This window comes from Gymnodraco acuticeps, unplaced genomic scaffold (assembly GCF_902827175.1).
Source record: "Gymnodraco acuticeps unplaced genomic scaffold, fGymAcu1.1, whole genome shotgun sequence".
NCBI lineage: Eukaryota > Metazoa > Chordata > Actinopteri > Perciformes > Bathydraconidae > Gymnodraco > Gymnodraco acuticeps.
In genome coordinates, this window is record NW_022990392.1 from 525217 (window position 1) to 547948 (window position 22732).

Here is a 22732-nt window from a genome sequence, read left to right on the forward strand (position 1 = left end):
TACAGGGTACAAACTATATCGTGGAAGATAACTCAACGTAACAGCAGATCTCACGTCCCACTCAATTTCCGCACCCCAGTATCTTTACTTAGGTCACATGATATGGACTATGATAGCAAGCTAGCGGGCTTACTGTTCTTGGGTATAGATGGCTAGTTATACTTTAATGAAATGTTTCTACTAGTTTGGAAGGTGTAGAAGGTTTTAGTTGCTACTCAAAAACCTCTCCCAAGTGAGTTGGCAGTTGTTGAATATTGGTTTACATGGAAGTCAGTCAATGGCAATGGTACACATAAAAATGGCCGCCTCTCTGAACATCCTGCTAGGTTGATTTGAAAGGAAATGTCTGTTCTACTCTATTTGAATGACTGCAGTCTCATCTACTTGCAGGCTCAGTCGTTTGATGTTGTTGTCAGTGGTGATGCCCACCTGACCAACCTCTGTTACCATAAAGGCATGTTCCAAGTGTACAATAATCTCACCTGTATGCAGGGAAAAAGCTTGTTTGACGTCATGAACTCGGCAACTCCCAACTGTGGATAGTTTGCACAGTGACACATTAAAACGTTTTGCTGGACTACAAATTGGTAGTTCTTAACAAGTGGGTCACATTTCTTAAGTGCTGTGCCAAATAGCAAGACATTAAATCATTTCTTCAAGTCCTGCACTTCCGCAGGTTGTCAGACATCACCAGTTGTATCAATACTCCAGGTAACACATGCACTTTAACTGGCTCACTTAGCATCATGACTGCCTGGCCTGATCAGCAGTGCAGCCACACTTTGACTTCAGCTGTATTAGGGAAATTGATTGTCACCGTAATGATTTGTGTCCGGCGTGATCAACAATAAATGACAAACATGGCTGGAGGCGTTGCTCGTAGGTGCTCGATCAAACACAAGGGACTATCTCCTTCTCACACACACACACACACACACACACACACACACACACACACACACACACACACACACACACACACACACACACAAAGACAACAAGCCAGAGGGCAGCACTTGTCCAATCAATAGACAGATTAACAAGACAAATTGAACATGTGTAATTACAACCCCCAAAAAAAGGCTTTGCCTGTAGGGCAGTGAAGGACTGTGTGCGTGTGTATTTACCTTTTAACTCTTCCCTTGAACCAAAAGGAACATATTCTTATCACTTTATATAGTTGTATATCTAGCAAGCAACAGCAAACACAGATTGACTTTGGCATCACATTCACTTTCCACAGAGCTGTTTTGTAGCAGTACCCCCCAGCTTAGCACTGCGACGGCTTTCAAATAGGATCTGCTGCTGGATGCAGAGACCCAATATGCGTCTGCTGCAGGGCTGGCTAGCAAGCTGACAGATCGTTTATTCAAGAAGCTCTCTGCTCTGCACTCGCTGCATCGCCTGCTGTTTCGTACACAGGCGGACTTCTGTGGGCATTAGTGTATGTGACTGCGTGTGGGTGTTGGATGTGTGTAGCAGTGGGATTTGTAATGCTGTTTATGCAGTCCATATGCTCTCAGTTTGACTCCTATCCTCAGGCCGTCAGAGGAGGAGGACATTTTTCATATTTAAGAACTCCCCAACTCTGTGGGAGTTCAAGCTCTCGAGCATGCACTTGTACTCTCCCTCCCTCTCGTCTGTCTCAGAGTAGAGGAAATGAATTACGTATGAGTGGCAGAAAAGAAGCCTGGTGGTGTGGATGTGCCCTTTGAGAGCAAAGTCTTGTCCTAACCCTTGTACACCCTGAATTTAAAAGGCGCGCCCCTATGAAGACGTTCCCATTTGGCCGGCCAGCCTCCTGCACTCCCAGCTAAACTGTCCAAAGAGCAAGCCTTTCTTTCATCCATTTCCTTTGGTCTGTCTCTGTGAAGCTCTTTCACTCACTACACTTCCATGTATCTTCACTGAAGCAACAAAAGACACGTTCAACAGTCATATGCTGCAGGAACAATGACCTGCAGGTTTTAATATTGCTATAACGCTGTAGGATGTTCAATAGTCCTCTTTCACAGTGAAACACATCTCTACAAATCATGCTGATGATTGATCCATTCTCTTGGGCAAGCACGTAAATATTTGCTATTGTTATTTTATAGTTTAAAAATGACACAATTACAAATAAAATTAAAAATAAGACCTATATTTTCCGAGCAACACTTTATATCTCCCAAGATCTCCCATGGTCAACCCATGTTGCACTGTTATCACAGCCATGTTACACCCTTACTACACATACTACATCCTGGTATAACACTGTTATTAAACACATTAAACCGTTTTTACACCAATGTTTACAATGTTATTAGACCAATATCACAACCATGGAAAGGCAGGAGCATAACAATAGAAGGTTGGAGGGAAGAACAGACATTGCTGTTAAAATGAACATAGCACTATGTAGCGTTGCCATTGCATAAAACTAGTCACATGACAACAGCGACACATTCAATGTCTGTTCTTCTCTCTTTCCATGTCATTGGATGGGAGCCTTAGATTTCCCTGAAAATGATTTGGGTCATTTGTTAAATATTAAATATTGCTAAGCCTTAGTTAGTGCCTACTTTACATTTGATATTAGATGGTTTTCCTACCAAAAAGCTAGTATTTGTATATGTTTGAATGTATCCAGCAGGCTGCAAAGCTCCTGTTATATATCATGTTCTTATATGGAAATGGAACGAATAAAATGAGTTGTTAATGATACAATTCTAAGATAATTCAACGGAAACACTTGAATCTTGATCCTTTAACAAGTTAGATGGATGCAGATATCCTGAACTCAGATTCTTCATGTCTTTTCTACATACAGTAAATGTTCTCTGTGTCCTCTCTTTGATCTGCCATGTTCTTCTCTACTCATCACCTTCCGTTTCTCTCTTATGTGAGTCTGCCTTGTTCATTTCTCATGCATGTACCTTCCAGTCCGTCATCCCACCTGTCATCTGTCATCTCGTAACATGGCCTTCATCCCAGCTTTGTGCTCAATCACACATCCTAATCTTTCCTCTGTAAGCCTCCACTTGTTTTTTCTTCTCCTTGCCTTACTTCTGACTCTTACAGCTCTGCTTCACTCCCCCCTTGCTTTATTTTTTCATCTGACTTCTCCCTTCTTCACTTCTCCCTTCTTCACTTCTCCACTCCTCTCCCTCGAGGCCACTGAAGCCTGTCTTCACCTCTGGGGAAAATGTCACCTCAGTCTTTACCAGAAGGCTCCTTAGCCCTGCCACTCGATCATTTGGGTCAATCTACCTTTCAACTGGTTTCGCACATTGCCTACACCTAGCACACTTTTGTCCCTCCAACTACACACATTCATGTATGCATTAATGTGGGAAATATATATGTTGTGCCAGTTTATTGGTTCTTCTTGTACTGCCATCTTCGACATATTGGTGAAACTGTGCTCAGGGGTTAAATAGGCATCCACTAATCAGAACCCAGTCCCAGCTGTGAATATGTCAAAGTAGGCAAGATACTTGAAGAGACCCTATTGTGCTTTTGGGGATTATTCCCTTTCCTGTAGTGTGTTATATAGGTTGTTGTACATGTACATGGTCTGCAGAGGCTAGAATCCCAAAGTTCCTTCCATAGTGACATACTGACAGCACTATGTAACACTTGCTCTTCAATAGGCTAGCACTCCAACACATTGTACGGCTCCAAGTTACAAGAAAAAATACCTTTTTGAACATTAAAGCATGGAGACATGTCACAGTAGAGGCACACAATACAAATCCTGAACATTAGCATACAAGGGCACCTTTAACTACAAAATGGCTCCTGTATGCATGTCTACAGTATTGTTGTGTATGCAAGATGCTTTGGATACAGATAACACAAGAGTATTAGGCGTGATAGTGTTAGCATACATTTGGATTCAAGAAAGTGGGAAATTCCCCTATGATTGGAGAGGGCGAAGCCTGAAGAATGTTAAATGACAAAGATGTTTGAGATGTGGAATAAATAAAAAAGGTGATGGGTCCCAGATGGAAAAATAAATATGCGTAGGGAATGGTTACCAATATCTGGGTGCTATAACCTAAAGGTGACCATTTATAAATCAGTATGGAGGCTTTGGATTGAAAAGGTTTGTTGAATTTCCCCTTTGGGTCAATTGTCTGGCTTCGACCAATATATTCAAATGAATTGGATGAATCCATTATAAAGCTGAAGTGAACCTGCAGGTAAATGGGTTTAGAGGAAGGCTAACAGCAAACTTGAACTATCTGCAGCTTGAAAAATGGCATTGCCATGGCTTTGGCTTTTAGAGTTGTCTTTTACTTTGTCTTATACAAGAGGCAATATAATGAAGTATGGTGCAGTCATCACAGCCTTGACAAGGTAATTAAAGAAGAGCAGCATTGCATGTACTCAACACCTAATGTATTCTAGTTCAAGGTGAAGATATTCATGACATGAAACCATTGACCCATTTTGCTTCATAAAGGGGTATTATTGGTGGTCATCAGCTCCATGTCGAAGATAAATAGAATTGGAGGATGTAACCCTCTTTATTGGTCACACATGTTCATGCTTACAGCACACACACAGTGCAATTTGTTCTCTGCTTTTTACCCATCCTAGTACTAGGAGCAGTGTGTATGTGGGTCATGGCTAAACCAACTAGTAGGTTTTTGTATTCATTACCACGGTTGATCACAAGGAATACAAGAAGTCAGAGGTCAGGTATCATGGTATAAATGTGAGAAACTAAAAGCACAGGGTATAAGTTGTCCTTGTTTACAATTAAATATTACCTTCACTATGCAAATCTAGCTATTTTAACCCAAACCACTTTTTTTACATAACCTCACCAAGTACTTTTATTGCCTTAACCTTAATTGCGTTACGTTCAATGAATTCTACGTGCTTTATTACAATAGATCTGATCATATCAATTGATACTTCTCTTATATAGTCACAGATGTTACATAACCTGACATTATTTCCTGTCATGGACTCTTCCTTACACAGAATGTCTCACGATTTCCCAGAATTGAAACGTTTGAAGTGGTACTATTAGGCTCTCAGCTGGCGTTTTTTACAATGCTCTTGCACTTTCGTGTAAATGAATCAATGGTTCCAAATGACACAGTAGTGTACGTGCTGAAGTTGAGTTCAATAGAACTTGATATAAGATTATATACACATATATTCTTTTAACATCGCCGTAGTTCTTAGAGTGACTACATGGTTGTGTCTTTCTTGCACGATAACAGAGAAGGGAGAAATTCAGCGAGGTGGGTACACATTAGAATGGTGGCGATAACCACAGCCATATCATTGGCTGATAACATTTGTGATGATAACATTATGACCAACACACATTAGAAACTCTATGGATCTCAATACATCTGATTGAAAATGGTGAGTTCACAAAGGGACAGTAAAAAGCAAAAATGTCAGTGGAAAGCTTTTATTTGAAAGCAGCACAATGTAGAAATGTCAGTTACAGTGAAGAATGTAAGAGCGCAGCAAGGCAAGAGGTAAGGGGGAGAGACAGGAGATGAAAGGGGGCTGATAGACAGACTGACATTGCGAGAGACGCAGCGAGAGGGATGACGAAAGCTCCGCTGAAGTCAGACTCACAGCGGAGTGAAGAGCGGAGAGAGGGGATTTTGAATCTTGTCAGCTTCTTACCACTTCCAACTTCTACTGACTCATGCACAGAGACAAATGTCACAGTGCGCAAGCTAGCAAAATTCACACAGGAGCGTTGTCTCAGTGTTAATTATAATTCTGGTACAAACCATGGGACTAGGAGTTAACCAGGAGAGTGCCAAATGGTAGTTCTCCAAATGAAACATAACTCTGTTGGAACCTAAATCCCTAATTTCCACAGTTAGTGTGTAGGAGTGTAGCTTCAGGGTGGCAGTGGGGGAAATTAGGCCGTCACAGTTCATATGCAAAAGCTCATTGTTCCTTTTATTGTTTTTTAATTAAATACTCCCAACAGAGACAAACCCAGCCTTGACATAAGCCAGGATGTCAATACAGCATAATTCCAACTTTTTGTGTACACTTATTCCCTTCAAAGTGTTTTTTTTTTCCTGAATTAAATGCAAATACATCAGTCCATTTTGTTGAGATTTGTAAAGTAAATGTTGTATTCCTCACTACCACAGGAAGTGTGGACGTGAGAAGGTGGAGCCATTTATAAAGAGGCCTTATTGTGCTTTTAGGGGGTTTCCCTTTCCTGTGTTTTATAGGGCTTGGTGCATGTACATGGTCTGGACCCCTGCCTGAAACGTCTCCATTAGACCCCTTGTTGCTTCTGTAACATGACATCCCTATGTAACACTCGCATTTCTCAGCTAACCAATCAGAGCAGACTGGGCTCTGGTTTCGGACAGAGGGTGAAAAGAGGTGCTGCAGCACAGGCAGTATGAGAAAAATAAAGAGCTTTTTGAACATTAAAGCATGGAGACATGTCACAGTAGAGGCACTAAATACTAATATGAACCTGAACATTTGAGTAATAGGGCCCCTTTAATGAGCTGCATGATAGTGATCAGGGGTTTTTCCAAACCGGGTAACAGGGTCCTCTTACTTAACTTATACCAAAATGCAGATTTTCCCGTTAAAATAATGCTAGAAAACAATATTTGTCATTGTCAATACTGGTATAATTACTCCAAATATCTGAACATCTTGTCAAATAGACCGTCAGATGACGTAGACAGCTTTGTTTTTACGGAGCTCCAACGTCACATTGTTGTTTACGTCCGCGGCAACGTCTTGTACACGGGCGTCATGTTCTCGCGAGAATTGATATATCTTATATACAAGATCAGCGCCACAGTCTTGCCCTCATACTATATTTTTTCTAGCAAAACCCCTGGTAATGTTAGGATAGATTTCAGCACACCGAAGAGATTGACAATCAACAAACAAACCATTTTGATAACCCATTACACATACATTACCTCTTTCAGAGAAAGCTAAGATCGGGAAGAGAAATACAAGTTATATCCTTTCGAACTGATAAAAACAGACCCAGGAGAAATTTTAAACACTCCAAGGAAACCAGTGAAGGAGTCCAGAGAGTGACATTTAGAAAGCTGTCTCTGTTAGTCTTTAAATACAAGCAATGTAGCGTGAAGTCACTGCAGCACCACAGTATAGAGACACACAGATGCGTAGTGTTCAGTGTCTGCATGAACTTTTGAACATCAGCATGCACAATGATGGATTGCCAACGCTGGTTGGTTCCCATAATTCCTTACATATGGTGCAGAGCACACAAGCAGTCTTAACCACTTCATTAACTTTTAATTTCCCATTTGAGTAAGTCAGAAAATAGAATGTAATTGTGTCTGCTGTTTGTTAACGGCTATGAGATGTGAGGAAAGAAAGGACAAGCCCTGTGCAATAATCCTCATTACAGCTAATATCCAGAGATACTATCTGACTATTTATATATTTATATACCCCGCTGTCTATGTGCACTCAATGGTATTACACTTCACGCACTACTTCATTCTTTGTCATGTATCAGTCCATCAATGTTGTTTGTTTGAGACGAGAACAGCTTCAGACCCATACTGTTGATGACGCCTCTCAAAACTCAATAATGGTTTCAAAGTAATCTCACCCCTCAACAATCCCCCCTGTCTTTCTCTTTCTCTCTCCCCATCTAGAGCTAATAGATGGGACCCCCACCTTGAAAATCAACCACGGCTCTGGCACAGTGGTGCTACAGTTGCCAGGCAACGTGAACGTGGCAGACAGGCGGTGGCATCGGCTGGATGTCCGCAGCAACAGCAAGGTTGGACGCTTCACCCATTTCACACAAATTGCTATTTATTTAGCCACTTAGTTAACAAGTATATTCACACTGAGCTATAGTGGCAGATGAACGTCTATTTGTTTCTTTCTTTTACACACTTATTTAAGCCCCTGTCACACTGTCCCGAAATTGACACCCGATGGACAAACGATAAAGGAAATGTTCAAATTCGGCTGTGATCGTAGCAACATCGGGCCATTCGTGAGGGCATCTTAAGCCATCGTATGACCGCCGGTGGAGTTTCTCAGGCTCCGGCAGCAACTTCGTGAGCGGCAACTTCGTAAGGCACTCGTGAGGGCATCGTGTCAAGTCGTGTCATCTTCGTGTTATCATCGGTGCATTCACCCTCACTCTGATCGGGGCGAATGCCCGATGGCACCGATGATAACAAGATGCCCTCACGATGGCCTTACGAAGGGAAAAATTGACACATGAATTCAACACGAAAATGAACCTTCGCAAGGTCCTTCGGCAATTTTTTGGCATGTCAAAGATTTTGCCACCGTTCACGAAGTTGCTGCCGGAGCCTGAGAAACTCCACCAGCGATCATACGAAGGCTTAAGATGCCCTCACGAATGGCCCGATGTTTCTACGATCACAGCCGAATTTGAACATTTCCTTTATCGTGTGTCCATCGGGTTGTTTTATTGCACAACAAAATCATGTAAACATATTATGTAAATAACCCAATTTGTGTTCTGTGAAACTGAAAAGGATATAATATATTATTTTGAAGGCGAGTTGACAGGAAGTTGTTGTTGTTATGGAAACAACATTACGGAGAAAACATAATATTTTCTACATATAAAGACGGTAAAGTAAAGAACAAAGTCGGAAGATATCAGTACAGTATCATAGTACTGTAACAATTGTTTTTGTTACTTTCGTTGCAGTTGTTTGTCTTAAATGTAATGTAAATGTTGCCTTCGTGTGTGGTTCGGGGCCATCTTCGTGCGAAATTCACAATTCCATATTAGTGTGTCCATCGGGTGTCAATTTCGAGACAGTGTGACAGGGCCTTTAACCACTAATATCAAGAAATGTTTTCCTGCATTGAGGCAATTTAAACTAATGTATACGGCTCTACTCAAAAACATTGAAAACTGAGTTAATATCAAACAGCACCAACCCCACCATCTATTAAAAAAATGGATCCTCTCTCAAAGCCGTTAATGGTTTTAAATCCCTAGGATCATACATGTTGGACTTCGGGAAATACTCTCTATCGGAAAGCCAAAGCCTGGGCAGCATGCAAAATAACGGGCATGGTGTCCGACGTAATGAAACTCAATTTGTTTGCTACAACCATTGAGCAGAGATTCTATCTACGGCTCTGAGAACGGCACCCTTAATGCTCGACTCCATCATCACCCCAACCGATGACAAACCAACCTCTTGTGCAGGGTACGAAATCTATCGTTGAAGAATCATCAAACATTACAGATATATGGCAACATCCTACATCTCACTTTGCGTTTAATTCAACGGTGTTCTAGATTTGCCATCCAGATGTAACTTCTTTAAGACCTTATCCTATTGAAGCCTTCAAGGGGACAAATGCTAACCTTCACAAATCCCCTAGTGAGGAACTCTCCACTAAGGTTGCTAATTAAAATGCATTCATAGCATTACCCTGTCTGCTCAACAGCCCTGTCCTGCGTAAACTTAGAGGCAGTTGAAACAACCAAAGAGCTAATAGAATTGACAAGTGCTAGAATTTTCAAAGAAGTCTATCAAGTGCATATGTTTTGGTAAATCAAAATCACAATCAACAGAAAGTTAATTGTATTAGGTTACAAAATAAATAACGCAATATTTCTTAAATTATCCGCAAAAAAATCATCAAAATGCTTGTTTTTAACATAATCTTCCTGCAGTTATTACGTTCAATATTTAAGGTAATTGTACATTTTATCAGTTGTTAAGTGCTGTTATTGCTATGCATTCAATATCAAATGAATCCATGCAATATGCCACTTTGTTAGAGGCCTTAGGTTAGAAAAGGGAGGAATAGTAAAAGTAGGAATGTGACTCTTCACTGGTAAAGAAAAGTCAAACAAAGCAGCAGTGTAACTTCTAATCATTGTTGGTTTGGTACAATCACTCTCAATCTGTCATTCAGAGCAAAGACTCCCTCCCAGGTGAAAATCAAATGAATAACATGATTATTATTCCAATTGTCCACTGATGATATATTTCAAAACAAGCAGTGAGGTTGTTTAGAACCTCACCATCTGTACCTTGTCCAGACCTGATTGAAAGTTTCTCTTTTTTCTTTACTGAATCAGATGCAAGAAACGAGTTGCTGCTGTGGTTCGGTTTCACACAAGCAAATGCTTGCAATCCATTTCTGTGAACTAGTGTTGGCCCTCTGCCGTGCACAGTTGTGTTAGCACCACTGGCACGGTCATGCATGCTGAGGCGATATTTGCCTGAAAGTTGTCCAAAGTAGAACTGTGCGAGAAGCAAAAAATGCAAATTAGCTTAGCCACCGGAAATTAATGTTGTTTTCGCCCCTTCCTTCGGGGGAATGTCAGAGGGGAATATTATGACTGCCCTAAATCTTAGTTGATAGACCAAATACATGTTGACTGTTAAAAGTAACTTTAAACCAGTGGCGAGGGGAAAGTGCAGCTACATTTTTAGCTGCTGAGCTTCCCAGCCATGGAGGTATAATTGTTTGACAGACATGTCACATTTCAAAACTCAATTATTTCACATCACAACCATCTCCCTTATGGCTCCAATGCAAGCCTATGCAATATGTCGTTTAGGGACCCAAATGGAGAACATGTAAGTTGGTGATTTAGTATTGCAGGACCGTCTGCACTTTAAAGTACAGAGGGAGACAATAGCGGTGGGTGTGACATGAATTATTGCAATGACCTCCTTTTGACATTCTCTACTTAGGATCATTTCAAGGGAATTTAATCAGAGTGAAATTAAGCTAATCTTCACTTCACCGAGGACCGCCCGTAACCACTGCCTTATACTTTTTAAATATCAAGGAGATTTTCAGTGATCCTATTTTAATGTAACCCAGCTAGCTTCAAGCCTCATGTTCTCACTCTGAGCTTAAAAGCAGCCGGACTGTCTGAACCTTACTGGAAAGTCATCCCGATATGGACAAGGACCACTCGAGTTGAAGTACTCTGTCAAAATAAAAGCCATTTTCATGGGGGCACGTGAATGCACCGTTGGTCTTGGCGGAGCTCTGTGCTCTCTGAGTGCCATTCTAATTTTAATAACGCCATCAGGAACCTTGCCCTGCCATTAGTCACTGAAATGTGCTTGTAATTCGCGTCCATTACTTAACTGTTCAGTACACAGTGACAAAACACACCAGTTCTGTTCCTCTTTGTTAAATATTAACAATATGCGCAGTTCTACATTGACACATGCATAAAAACAGAGCACATTTGCTTAGTATTGAGAATGACCTCAGCGATAAGCATGCATAAGGGCACTGTAACAGCTTTATTCTGAATTGTATGGATACAATAATTCATTGAGACCTGTGTTATTACAATGGGGATTATTCTGCATCACAATGGTTTTATTCTGAGTCACATGTGAATGTATTCATTTGTCCTGAATAGTAAGCAGCAGCTTGTCCAATCTGGTTGTGTGACCTGGTTGGAAAAGGACAGAGCTGCTGTAGCAGGAATACAAGAATGTTTAACATGGAGCGGAAATTACCTAACCAACTACATTTTTTTGTGACTGTGGTAAAGAATTAGTCTTTGCATATTATTGTAAACATTATGTTAATTATGTATCTGGTAAACAACCACTGTTGATGTGACATCATCAAGCTAATTGATGCTACTGAGCAATTAGCTAGCACAGCAGGTATGTATTAGCTGCTGTTTCCTGACACATTTGCCTCCTGTTGATGCTGGTTTTAAAGCTAAATTAAAAGCATCAGGTAAATCATGCATGTAATTTCAACTGATAAAAGTAATTAATACAAATAAACCTGCAAGTAATATCAATTTTGTTATGTTTTTTGACATGTTTTGGCATGGCAAATTATCTAGTTCAGTAGCTGTACTAGCTACCGACAGCTGTTTCAGGGTCCTAAAGTCACCTCCAGGGGAACATCCTCAGTTGTCCTGACACTGTAACATGGCCCTCTGTAAAATATTCTCATGTCAGTCTTTATTTCCTCGTAACCCCACTGCCTCCCATCTCACGGGACCCTTTGGCAGAGGTATTCAATTATGGTAATGATCAGATCTCGTGCACCTTCTCATGAACAGCTGGCATTCACACAAATGTTCTTCCCCCAATATGTTAATGAATCATGTCTATGTAGCATTATTTGGAGTATAAATACTAAATTTTGTTCAAAAACTGGAGCAGGGTTTAAGTCAATGTCATACATTGATTAATGACCATGAACGTTGTAAATCAAACGTCTTCTCTGGCAACACATTTAAATGTTGTTAGCCTCTTAAATAGGTGTATACACCATACTGCAACTAATACATTGTTAAAGTGAAGGTGACATTTTAAAACAACCAACACATTTTAAAACTGACTGAAACGAAACAAATACAATGTATAGGTTACAACACTACTAGTTTAGGTTAAAGAAAATATCATTGTTGGATGAAAATAGAACAGAATCAGAAATGCTTTCATAATCCCGGTGGGAATTGGTTTTCATGACAGTTTTTCCGATTAAGAATAAATACAATAAAAGATTAATTCAAATGTATGTATTAAAACATAAGAAGAAAGAATGTGAAATAAAAAGATAAAATAAGACATAAAGAAAACAAGTTAAATGTCTATTCAAATTGAAAAAGTCCCAGCATATTGACGAGGAGTTAAACATCTGATGGCGACAGGAAGGAAGGAAGCGCTTTGTGGTGCATCTTGGTGGAATGAGTCCTCCACTGAAGGCACCTGAACATTGGTCATGGGTTGCGGTCGGATAATCCAAAAATCAGCTCCTATCGTCTAACCCAGTGGTTCTCAAACTTTTTTCACTAATGTACCCCCTTTGAAAAAAAAATTCGACCAAGTACCCCCTGATCAGTGCAAAAACTATTTGTTAAGGAATAAATGCCTATATAAAGAGGTACAGTACAGCGCTGCACCATCAGTGTCTGATTTATTAAAACAACAACATTGTAACTGAGAAACACTTAAATGCTACATTTCAAATGTTTACAATCCGTCACTAAATTCATGGCAAACCAATTTTAACATCATGCAATAACACTAAGACGACATTAGTTGCATTTAACTGATCTTTTTAATAAGTTGTACTTACAATGTAGTGAGAAACATGGGCTCGTGCTTCACTGAGGATCTTTGTCATTCTGACAGGGAGGCAAACTGCAGTTATTACACTCTGCGTTTTGAAATATGTGTAACTCTGTTAAAAACCCACACTGCTCAAACTTCGTTACTTTTCCTAAAATTGGTATATTTGTATATTTATTTATTTTGGGGCGTGGTGAATGAAGAGAAAAAAAGATATGAGCATTTTATGAGCATGGGATTTTGACCCCTCATATAAACATATGCATAATAATAATAATAATAGATTTAATTTGTTAGCGCTTTTACAGGTGCTCAAAGACGCTTTACATATATAGTGAAGAGAAAATAAAATAGTGCTGCGCTATACTTTGCGGCCACACGTCGTTGCCAAGCAACGCTTATTGTTTAAGTCCTTTGAAAAGCAGACAGTCATATAATTAACTAGAACTAGCTAGATCTGATAGATTTGGACATAGACGCGAGTGAAGTCTAACCGGACGCGAGAGAGAGAGATCAGATCAGCTGCTGCTGACGGAGAACACGCAGCTCTGCATGATCACAGCTCCGCCGCTGTGACGGACCGGTGAGTGGAGCAAAATGAAATACACTAAGAGTTAGACCTAACACACTTAGCTAGTTTATCTACTCTGGAACAAGCTAAACTAGTTATAAATATATGTATTCTTTACTGTCGGGTCACTTATTACAGGTTCAGCGAGCTGCACGAGACTAAAGGCCCTGTCACACTGTCCCGAAATTGACACCCGATGGACACACGAATATGGAATTGTGAATTTCGCACGAAGATGGCCCCGAACCACACACGAAGGCAACATTTACATTACATTTAAGACATACAACTGCAATGAAAGTACCAAAAACAATTGTGTTACAGTACTATGATACTGTACTGATATATTCAGACTTTGTTCTTTACTTTATCCGTCGTTATATGTAGAAAATATTACGTTTTCTCCGTAATGTTGTTTCCATAACAACAACAACTTCCTGTCAACTGTCCTTCAAAATAATATATTATATCCTTTTTAGTTTCACAGAACACAAATTGGGTTATTTACATAATATATTTACATGATTTTGTTGTGCAATAAATCAACCCGATGGACACACGATAAAGGAAATGTTCAAATTCGGCTGTGATCGTAGCAACATCGGGCCATTCGTGAGGGCATCTTAAGCCATCGTATGACTGCCGGTGGAGTTTCTCAGGCTCCGGCAGCAACTTCGTGAGCAGTGGCAAAATCTTTGGCATGCCAAAAAATTGCCGAAGGACCTTGCGAAGGTTCATTTTCGTGTTGAATTCGTGTGTCAATTGTGCCCTTCGTAAGGCCATCGTGAGGGCATCGTGTTATCATCGGTGCCATCAGGCATTCGCCCCGATCAGAGTGAGGGCGAATGCCCGATGGCACCGATGATAACACGATTTGACAAGATGTCCTCACGAGTGCCTTACGAAGTTGCCGCTCACGAAGTTGCTGCCGGAGCCTGAGAAACTCCACCGGCGGTCATACGATGGCTTAAGATGCCCTCACGAATGGCCCGATGTTGCTATGATCACAGCCGAATTTGAACATTTCCTTTATCGTGTGTCCATCGGGTGTCAATTTCGGGACAGTGTGACAGGGCCTTAACGGGCTGTCAGGAGAGGGAGAGGAAAAGAGAGCACCCCGTTTATTTTTCCCATTTTATTATCCAGAATTACTGTAAACTCTTGAAGAAAGTAATGAATCTACTATTAGTAGTTTGTGTAAATGCATTAATGTTTTTTTTTTCATTAACGTAAAAAAAAATCTCACGTACCCCCTGGAGTACTCCAACGTACCCCTAGGGGTCCGCGTACCCCCATTTGAGAACCACTGGTCTAACCCTATCGTCTATTCCTTGACCTGAGTGAAACGTCACGGGGTTAAGGGATAGTGGATAGGAGAATTCAAAAGGACTTAGGAGAAGAGACTGCGGTGCTTTAGAGAATCCGACTGCACTTTCACTATCCGACGTGTTTATGATGCGCCAGCGGACGTCCTGAATGTGCGTCTGCTGCTGTGGGGAAACTATGGAAACTACAGTTTTCTATACAGCGGACTACAACATGGATGTTCAATAAGAACGAGGGACTACTGTAAACTCATCTAGAGACTCTGCACCGTGCTCTGATGCTGTTGTTTTATGCTTTATGAACGTGGACAACAGAGAAACATATTCTTCATGACCAAAGTTGGAATTGAAATAAAAAAGGAAAGTGAAACTTATGCTCGTCACCCTCTCCCTCCGGTCCACATTAATACAAATGATCCCAATACGTATGATTGTATGAACTATGAACATGTCTTAAAATCAATACAGATGTATTTATTATAAACGTTAGTCCTTAACATCTATCACTGTGTATATCACCATTCAAACATCTTTTAAAAGTTGAACAAACTCCACACAGCTCAGTAAAGACTGTGAGATGTTGACTTTATTTGATCATTTCAGTAAAAACTAACATTCATATTTCTCTTTTTGATTATAATACTGATGAACGTTCAGAACAAAGCACTTTGGCAACTTACAATATTTTAGGTTTCAGACAGGATGCAAACAACTGGAATGTCGTGTTCTTCAACCTAGGATCAATCAAGGAGTCTTCATACGATGTCACCCGACTTTCGCCTTCTTGTATTCACGATCAACCGTGTGAATAGATGATAAAACCTACTAGGCGTAGCAGTCCCCTACTGTCTCCACAGCAATGAGGCTGATGACACTCATTGAATCAGCCTTTAACAATAGGACCGGGTGTCTTTGGACTTTGACAACATATGTGAAAGCTTTTATCAGAAACGTGAATAAAAAACATTCAATACAACATTTGCAGTTCTAACAATCTATTCTGGTACGTTGTAATTAAATTACGTGATACCCTTTGTGTGATCCTAATGTGAGCTGTAATGTACTGGATGTGAAAGAAAGAAACAAATAACATGTGTCCAAAAAGATGAGATGAACATGGGATCTTGTCTTCTCTGTCACAGCAATGTTGGACAGAATGAATGACTCTGGAAATAGGTTGTCATGGTGTCTGCTTAAACTTCTGCTGAACAGTATTTGTTTATTGGAACATGCTGGCTTAAGATGTGAAGTGTTTTTTTTTTTTATATTTGTGCTTTACCAGGGAACATGGCAGGCAGCAGCACAGTATAATGCACTAATTTAAGATGTGAGAGTCCAAGGCGGCTCCCACTTTAATGCTAAATGAGCACTTGACAGCAATACCAATACACTAATGCAGAGGAAACGTATTTGGTTTCTCTGTGCATTAGTTTTATGCTGCATGTGCTTTGTTTGTGTGCTTTCTTCAGGAAGTGCGATTCACCCTGGATCGTTGTTCAGGCGCCGCGGTGATGGAGATGGAGGGGCTGGGCAGCTGGTTGACCACCGAGGACCACTCCTCCTGTGAAGTGACCGGCGTTACCCCCAACACTGACAGGTACACACAACTAACCCTAACACCCAACACTGACAGGTACACACAACTAACCCTAACACCCAACACTGACAGGTACACACAACTAACCCTTACACCCAACACTGACAGGTACACACAACTAACCCTAACACCCAACACTGACAGGTACACACAACTAACCCTTACACCCAACACTGACAGGTACACACAACTAACCCTAACACCCAACACTGACAGGTACACACAACTAACCCTAACACCCAACACTGACAGGTACACACAACTAACCCTAACACCCAACACTGACCGGTACACACAACTAACCCTAACACCCAACACTGACAGGTACACACAACTAACCCTTACACCCAACACTGGTACACACAACTAACCCTAACACCCAACACTGACAGGTACTCACAACCAGGGGTTAAATTGCGATTTGATATGTGGGGGGGCTCTGCGTGGAGGTGCGAGAGGGGGACGGAGGTCGAGGATCTCATTATTTGACCTTCAGGGATATACACTGTGGCACTAAATCAACTGCTCCATTATCTGTATCAAATACTGTACACACATTGATGCCACCAAATGTCACAATACAAATAGAAAGTACTACAAATAAACTGGAATTCATTTACATCTTAAATTATTAATATATACACAAAAAAAGGTTTCCAAATATCCAACCTTCAAATTGCTTTTTTAAATCAACACTGCTCTGCACACTTGCTAAAGAACATTTGTGTGGAAATCTCAATTCATTTGTAGGGCTGCATGAGTATGGCCAAAACTATGGGAGTAAATCTCACTGTTAACTATTTAATCATCACCAAATTCTGTGTTATTATGACCGATCATAACTCAGCTTTATGCAGACATACATTTAGCATGGTGTACAGGGCCGGTTTTTGGCATAGGCGGTCGCCTAGGGCGCCAGATCTGGGGGGGGGGGGCGCTGCGCTGGCAGCTCTGGGAGGGAAAACATTTTTGACTGTTTGCGCTCATCCTAATTTTCAGCCTTGATGTAACAACATTCATAATTAAGTAAATGTAACACCCTTTTCACCCAGGTTACACTTTTCATTTGCCCTGTACGATGGGCGCTGTAAGTGATGAAAATGGGGGGTGTTGGCTTATCAGGCATCCGCAGCTCACAGCGAAAATGGGCGTGGGAGCGAGCAAGAGAGATAAATGCAATTTATGTAAACAAATATTTCCAAGGCACTCCTTTATAATTATTGGGATAAACAGGTTTGAAATAATTTCAATGTACAGTAAACCAAAAATATCGTTTAAAAGTTGAGAGATAAAAAAATATGCAAAAATAAATATTAACTAGGTAAAATAAGATATGAATGAACAACAAAAATAAAATAAGTTACATTAATTTGTTATTGGCTATGGTAGGTTATTGGTTATGTTCACATATTTGGTTATTAAAATGTAAACAGATCTTTTTCATATGGGTGTTTAGAGTTGTACCCCTTAGATCTAGTCTCTAGTAATGTGTGCTTAAAGTGCACCAGATTGAAGCATTTTACTTTACATTTTCAAAATGTCTTCCCGTCCACACCCCAATTAAAACATGTTCATACAATACTGAATACATTTGAAGCCTTTTTGATGTATATTACCTATGTCAATAAGTTTCTGTTTTGGTAGTGTATTGGTCTTTTGTAGAGATTTCATTTATTCTTTATATATTCTATTGTGTATTCCTTGGATACTTTTAACTTTTCTACTGTACGATTGAAGTAAATGTGGGAAGCGTTTAACAACAGCCATTTACTTCAAAGATTTTTCTCAATGTTATTCTTATTTTTGTTAATCCTGGAAGAATGCCAGAAAAAAGACATTCTCTTCAAGAATAAAAAAAAACATGACATTAGTAATTGTGATAACAAATTAAATAAGTTGTTTGGTTAAGTCAGGGCCGGTTTTTGGCATAGGGCGCCAGATCTGGGGGGGCGCTGCGCTGTCAGCTCTGGGAGGGCGCCAGCAAAAATATCGCCTAGGGCGGCAAATTTGTTAGAACCGGCCCTGATGGTGTAGGAAACGGGCTCCGTGTTACAAGACGGGTCGGGGGTTTGGCGGTACCGCTGCAGACTCTCTGCACACACACGCACACGCACACGCACACACACACACACACACACACACACACACACACACACACACACACACACAGGGTTGGGAGGGTTACTTTGTAAATGTAATCAGTTACTGATTACTGAATACATGGCTCTGAAAGTAATCTGAATACAGTTACAGTTGCGTGTCTTAAAAAAAAACGTAATCAGATTACTTTTAGATTACTTTTGGATTACTTTATTTTTCCATCACAGACAGATGGGTATGTTTTGGTGAACAGGAGACACAAAAAGCAAAAGGAAACTGAACGTGTTTTTACTGTTTTAATGGCTTATCAAGAGCACAACTGAAACATCACATCTGAAACGATGCAACAACATAATCAACTTTTTTTTTAATCAACGGGGGTGTCTCTCTGCCAGTGTTGGCAGGACATGAATTAAAATGTCGAACTCGGACTTCATTTTATGGACTTTTCGGCCAGGGGTGTAGAGCTATATTTGTTTAAGCACCGGATTGGCAAAACAGGAGAGTGTGTGCACCAGTCTGCCTTGATCTATGAATTCATGTCCGTGACACTCACAGTATCTGCTGCCCACAGCTGTTTTATAGAAGGAACACCTCCTTCACTTCATGAAATCTCTGCAGCACCAGGAGGCAGCGGGAGGGTTAACTCAGCCTCTGAGAAGACGAGCGCGCCGTGCCTTTCACGCACCGCCTTTCACGCACCGCCTTCACTTCACTGTGTTTACCTTCAGAATCATTAGAAAGGCTAAAGAGCGGTGTGGCTGATGTGTTTTAACCACACACACCTCTACAAACACACACACACACACACACACACACACACACACACACATACACACACACACACACACACACACACACGATTTAAACGCACACTTCTGTTCCTCCATGTTTCGTTGTTATCGTTTCACTGAGCGGACCCGCCCCTTTTCTTTTTAAAACGCTCCCTTTTTTGGTCCATCTGCGGCGGTAGGTTTTGTGCGCTGTGATGATTCGGCTGTACCTTTAGTAATGAATATGAAATGTTGTGAGGAAATCTTTCCACCAATAATTCCAATAAGTAATCCAAAATGTATTCACTTCAGGTTTACGAAAGTAACTGTAATCAGATTACTCGTTTTTCAAATGTAACGCAAGCTGAATACAGTTAGGCCTACTTGATTTGTGTATTCTGATTACGTAACGCTGTTACACGTATTCAGTTACAACCCAACCCTGCACACACACCACTGCACACCGGTGCTACACACCACTGCAGACTCTCTGCACGAAGGAGCCGCGGTGCTGCAGCTCCTGATCGGAGCAGAGACACACGTTCACTAAGCGGAAAAACTATATCCTGTCACAGATATCTGCTATCTTAAAGTAAAGTCAACACATATCGACCCTAAATAAAGTCTATATTAAGAACGAGAGATGTTTTAACATATGTCTTAAACAAATGACAAATGAGCGAGGGTGATGACGCCAGAGCATCGTATATGTGCCGGGGCTGAGCCCCGGACAGCCCCGGCCCAATTTAACCCCTGCTCACAACTAACCCTAACACCCAACACTGGTACACACAACTAACCCTAACACCCAACACTGACAGGTACACACAACTAACCCTAACACCCAACACTGACAGGTACACACAACTAACCCTAACACTCAACACTGACAGGTACACACAACTAACTCTAACACTCAACACTGAGAGGTACACACAACTAACCCTAACACCCAACACTGACAGGTACACACAACTAACCCTAACACCCAACACTGGTACACACAACTAACCCTAACACCCAACACTGACAGGTACACACAACTAACCCTAACACTCAACACTGAGAGGTACACACAACTAACCCTAACACCCAACACTGACAGGTACACACAACTAACCCTAACACCCAACACTGGTACACACAACTAACCCTAACACTCAACACTGACAGGTACACACAACTAACCCTAACACCCAACACTGACAGGTACACACAACTAACCCTAACACTCAACACTGACAGGTACACACAACTAACCCTAACACCCAACACTAACAGGTGTACACCAATAACCCTAACCCCAACACTGCATCAGAGAGTGTGTGTTAATCCATGTGCTTTTTATCAGGGCATCATTACAGTTATAGGGCCAAGCAAAAGGGGGAACAATTTAATAGAGTAATAGCTCTCATTACACTTTAATGCATCAATAATTATAATCAAAATGTATCATATATATTATTCTGAAATGGACAAATCTGCATAACAAGTACTTTTGGTACTTTAAGTTTATTTTGATTCTAAAACGTTACTGCTTTTACTTGAGTAACCTTTTCAATGCAGGACTTTTACTTGTAACAGAGTATTCCTACACTCTGGTGTTTCTACTTTTGCTCAAGTACAACACCTGAGTACCTCTTCCACCTCTGGTATTGAGGTATAACACAAGATTTGCACAGTTTTCTAGGAATTCTTACAATATGCAGTTTAAAAATTGTGGTAAAAAACATAAAATACTTGATAAGTGTGAATATAACCTATAATCCTGCTCACAAAACACAACAACGTGGTTTTTACAATTGAATTTGAATCCTAAATTATAAAATACTAAACAGCCCTACATTATTAATGTTTAGTAGGAAACATAACTAACAAGGGCGACAATCATGTTAGGGGTGTGGACAAAAATGCATGCAATATACTTGTAAAATAATAAGAAAATAGTGTCGTTTTGCGAATGTAAAGTGAATGGACTTATGCTCTCTTGCCACACTTATGGCTCTTATAGAAATAGGCTTCCTATTTGTCACTTGAATTGATGCTTCATTTCATGTTGATATTAAACGGCTAGATTAAAATAACACTATGCTAATGGCTACAAATAGGTGTCTAATGGAAGAGTCAAATCCTATTTCGTGCCAATTTGTCAACACTTGTTTATACATGTTTCTGTTTGGATTTTCAAGCCTTTTTGGTACTATATGAGCTTTGAGCCATGATTGGCAGTATTGCCAGTTTGTATACATATGTGTGTTCTCATGCCTCTGTTTGTTTTAGACACCTGAACATGAGCCAGGTGCTGCAGCTCGGCGGAGTGAACGAGGACATCCCATACGTCTACCCTCAGCTGCAGCACAAACACTTCAGCGGCTGCATCCGCAACCTCATCGTGGACAGCAAGGTAACACACTCTGACACACACACACCTGAACACACCTGAACACACCTGTACACACCTGTACACACCACACAAACTGAAACTCCGGCCTGCACTTTAGCTGATAAATGGATTTATAAAAGATTTCAACATTCACAGTACACTTGTAAGAGATGTTTTTTTATGCTTTTAACTGTAACCTTCAAAGCGCTTTCAAATATTACACATGTGCCCTCCAAGGGTGAAATGGAATAAAAATGTACCCGCTGCCCAACCCAGGCGAACCCAAAGCATTTCTGCATGAACACAGGCCTCAGCCATTTGGGTACACGCTGCCTTCTCAAGCCTCAAATCATGCTTATTGTCTGCTTTATTTTTTGGCCTTGGCATCAAATACACCTGGAACTAAGGCTGCTCTCACACCTATCCTGGTTGGATCAATTAAAGGGGCCCTATTATGGTTTTTTATTATTCCCTTGAATGTGTTTTATAGGTTTGTGCGCATGTTAATAGTCTGCAAAAGCTAAAATCCCCAAGTTTCCTTCCAGAGGGAGTTTCCCTTCCACACACTCCACCCCCCGCCTGAAACGCCTCCGTTGGACTGCTTTCTTTACTTCCCTAACATATTGAGATCACTATGTAACACTCGCACTTCTATTGGCTGGCGTTCCAACACATTGTACGTGATAGGCTAAGGGCTGGGACATCTTTAAGCGGTTGACCAATCACAACACAGTCGATCCCTCACAGTGAGCTACTTCCGCCCCGTGTGTGAGATTTGTTTCACTTCAAACATGAATGTGAACACATCCATACGGAACAGGACAAGGGCCACATAAGAAAAATTGTATGTGACCAAAAGTTTAAGAGTTGTGACTTTTTTCCAATAATTATGAGATTAAATAAAAAAACAAAA

The 22732-nt window shown here is 40.7% G+C and overlaps 1 protein-coding gene across 1 annotated transcript in view; it reads left to right on the forward strand.

Annotated features, from left to right (window-relative positions):
• LOC117551614 (neural-cadherin-like) overlaps nucleotides 1-22732 on the forward strand; it is a 508256-nt gene that overhangs the window by 390634 nt on the left and 94890 nt on the right. The window contains exons 28-30 of the mRNA XM_034224543.1: nucleotides 7644-7771; nucleotides 16436-16563; nucleotides 21717-21840. Of these exons, the coding sequence (XP_034080434.1) occupies nucleotides 7644-7771; nucleotides 16436-16563; nucleotides 21717-21840 (380 nt within the window). The remainder of the gene's footprint in view (nucleotides 1-7643; nucleotides 7772-16435; nucleotides 16564-21716; nucleotides 21841-22732) is intronic.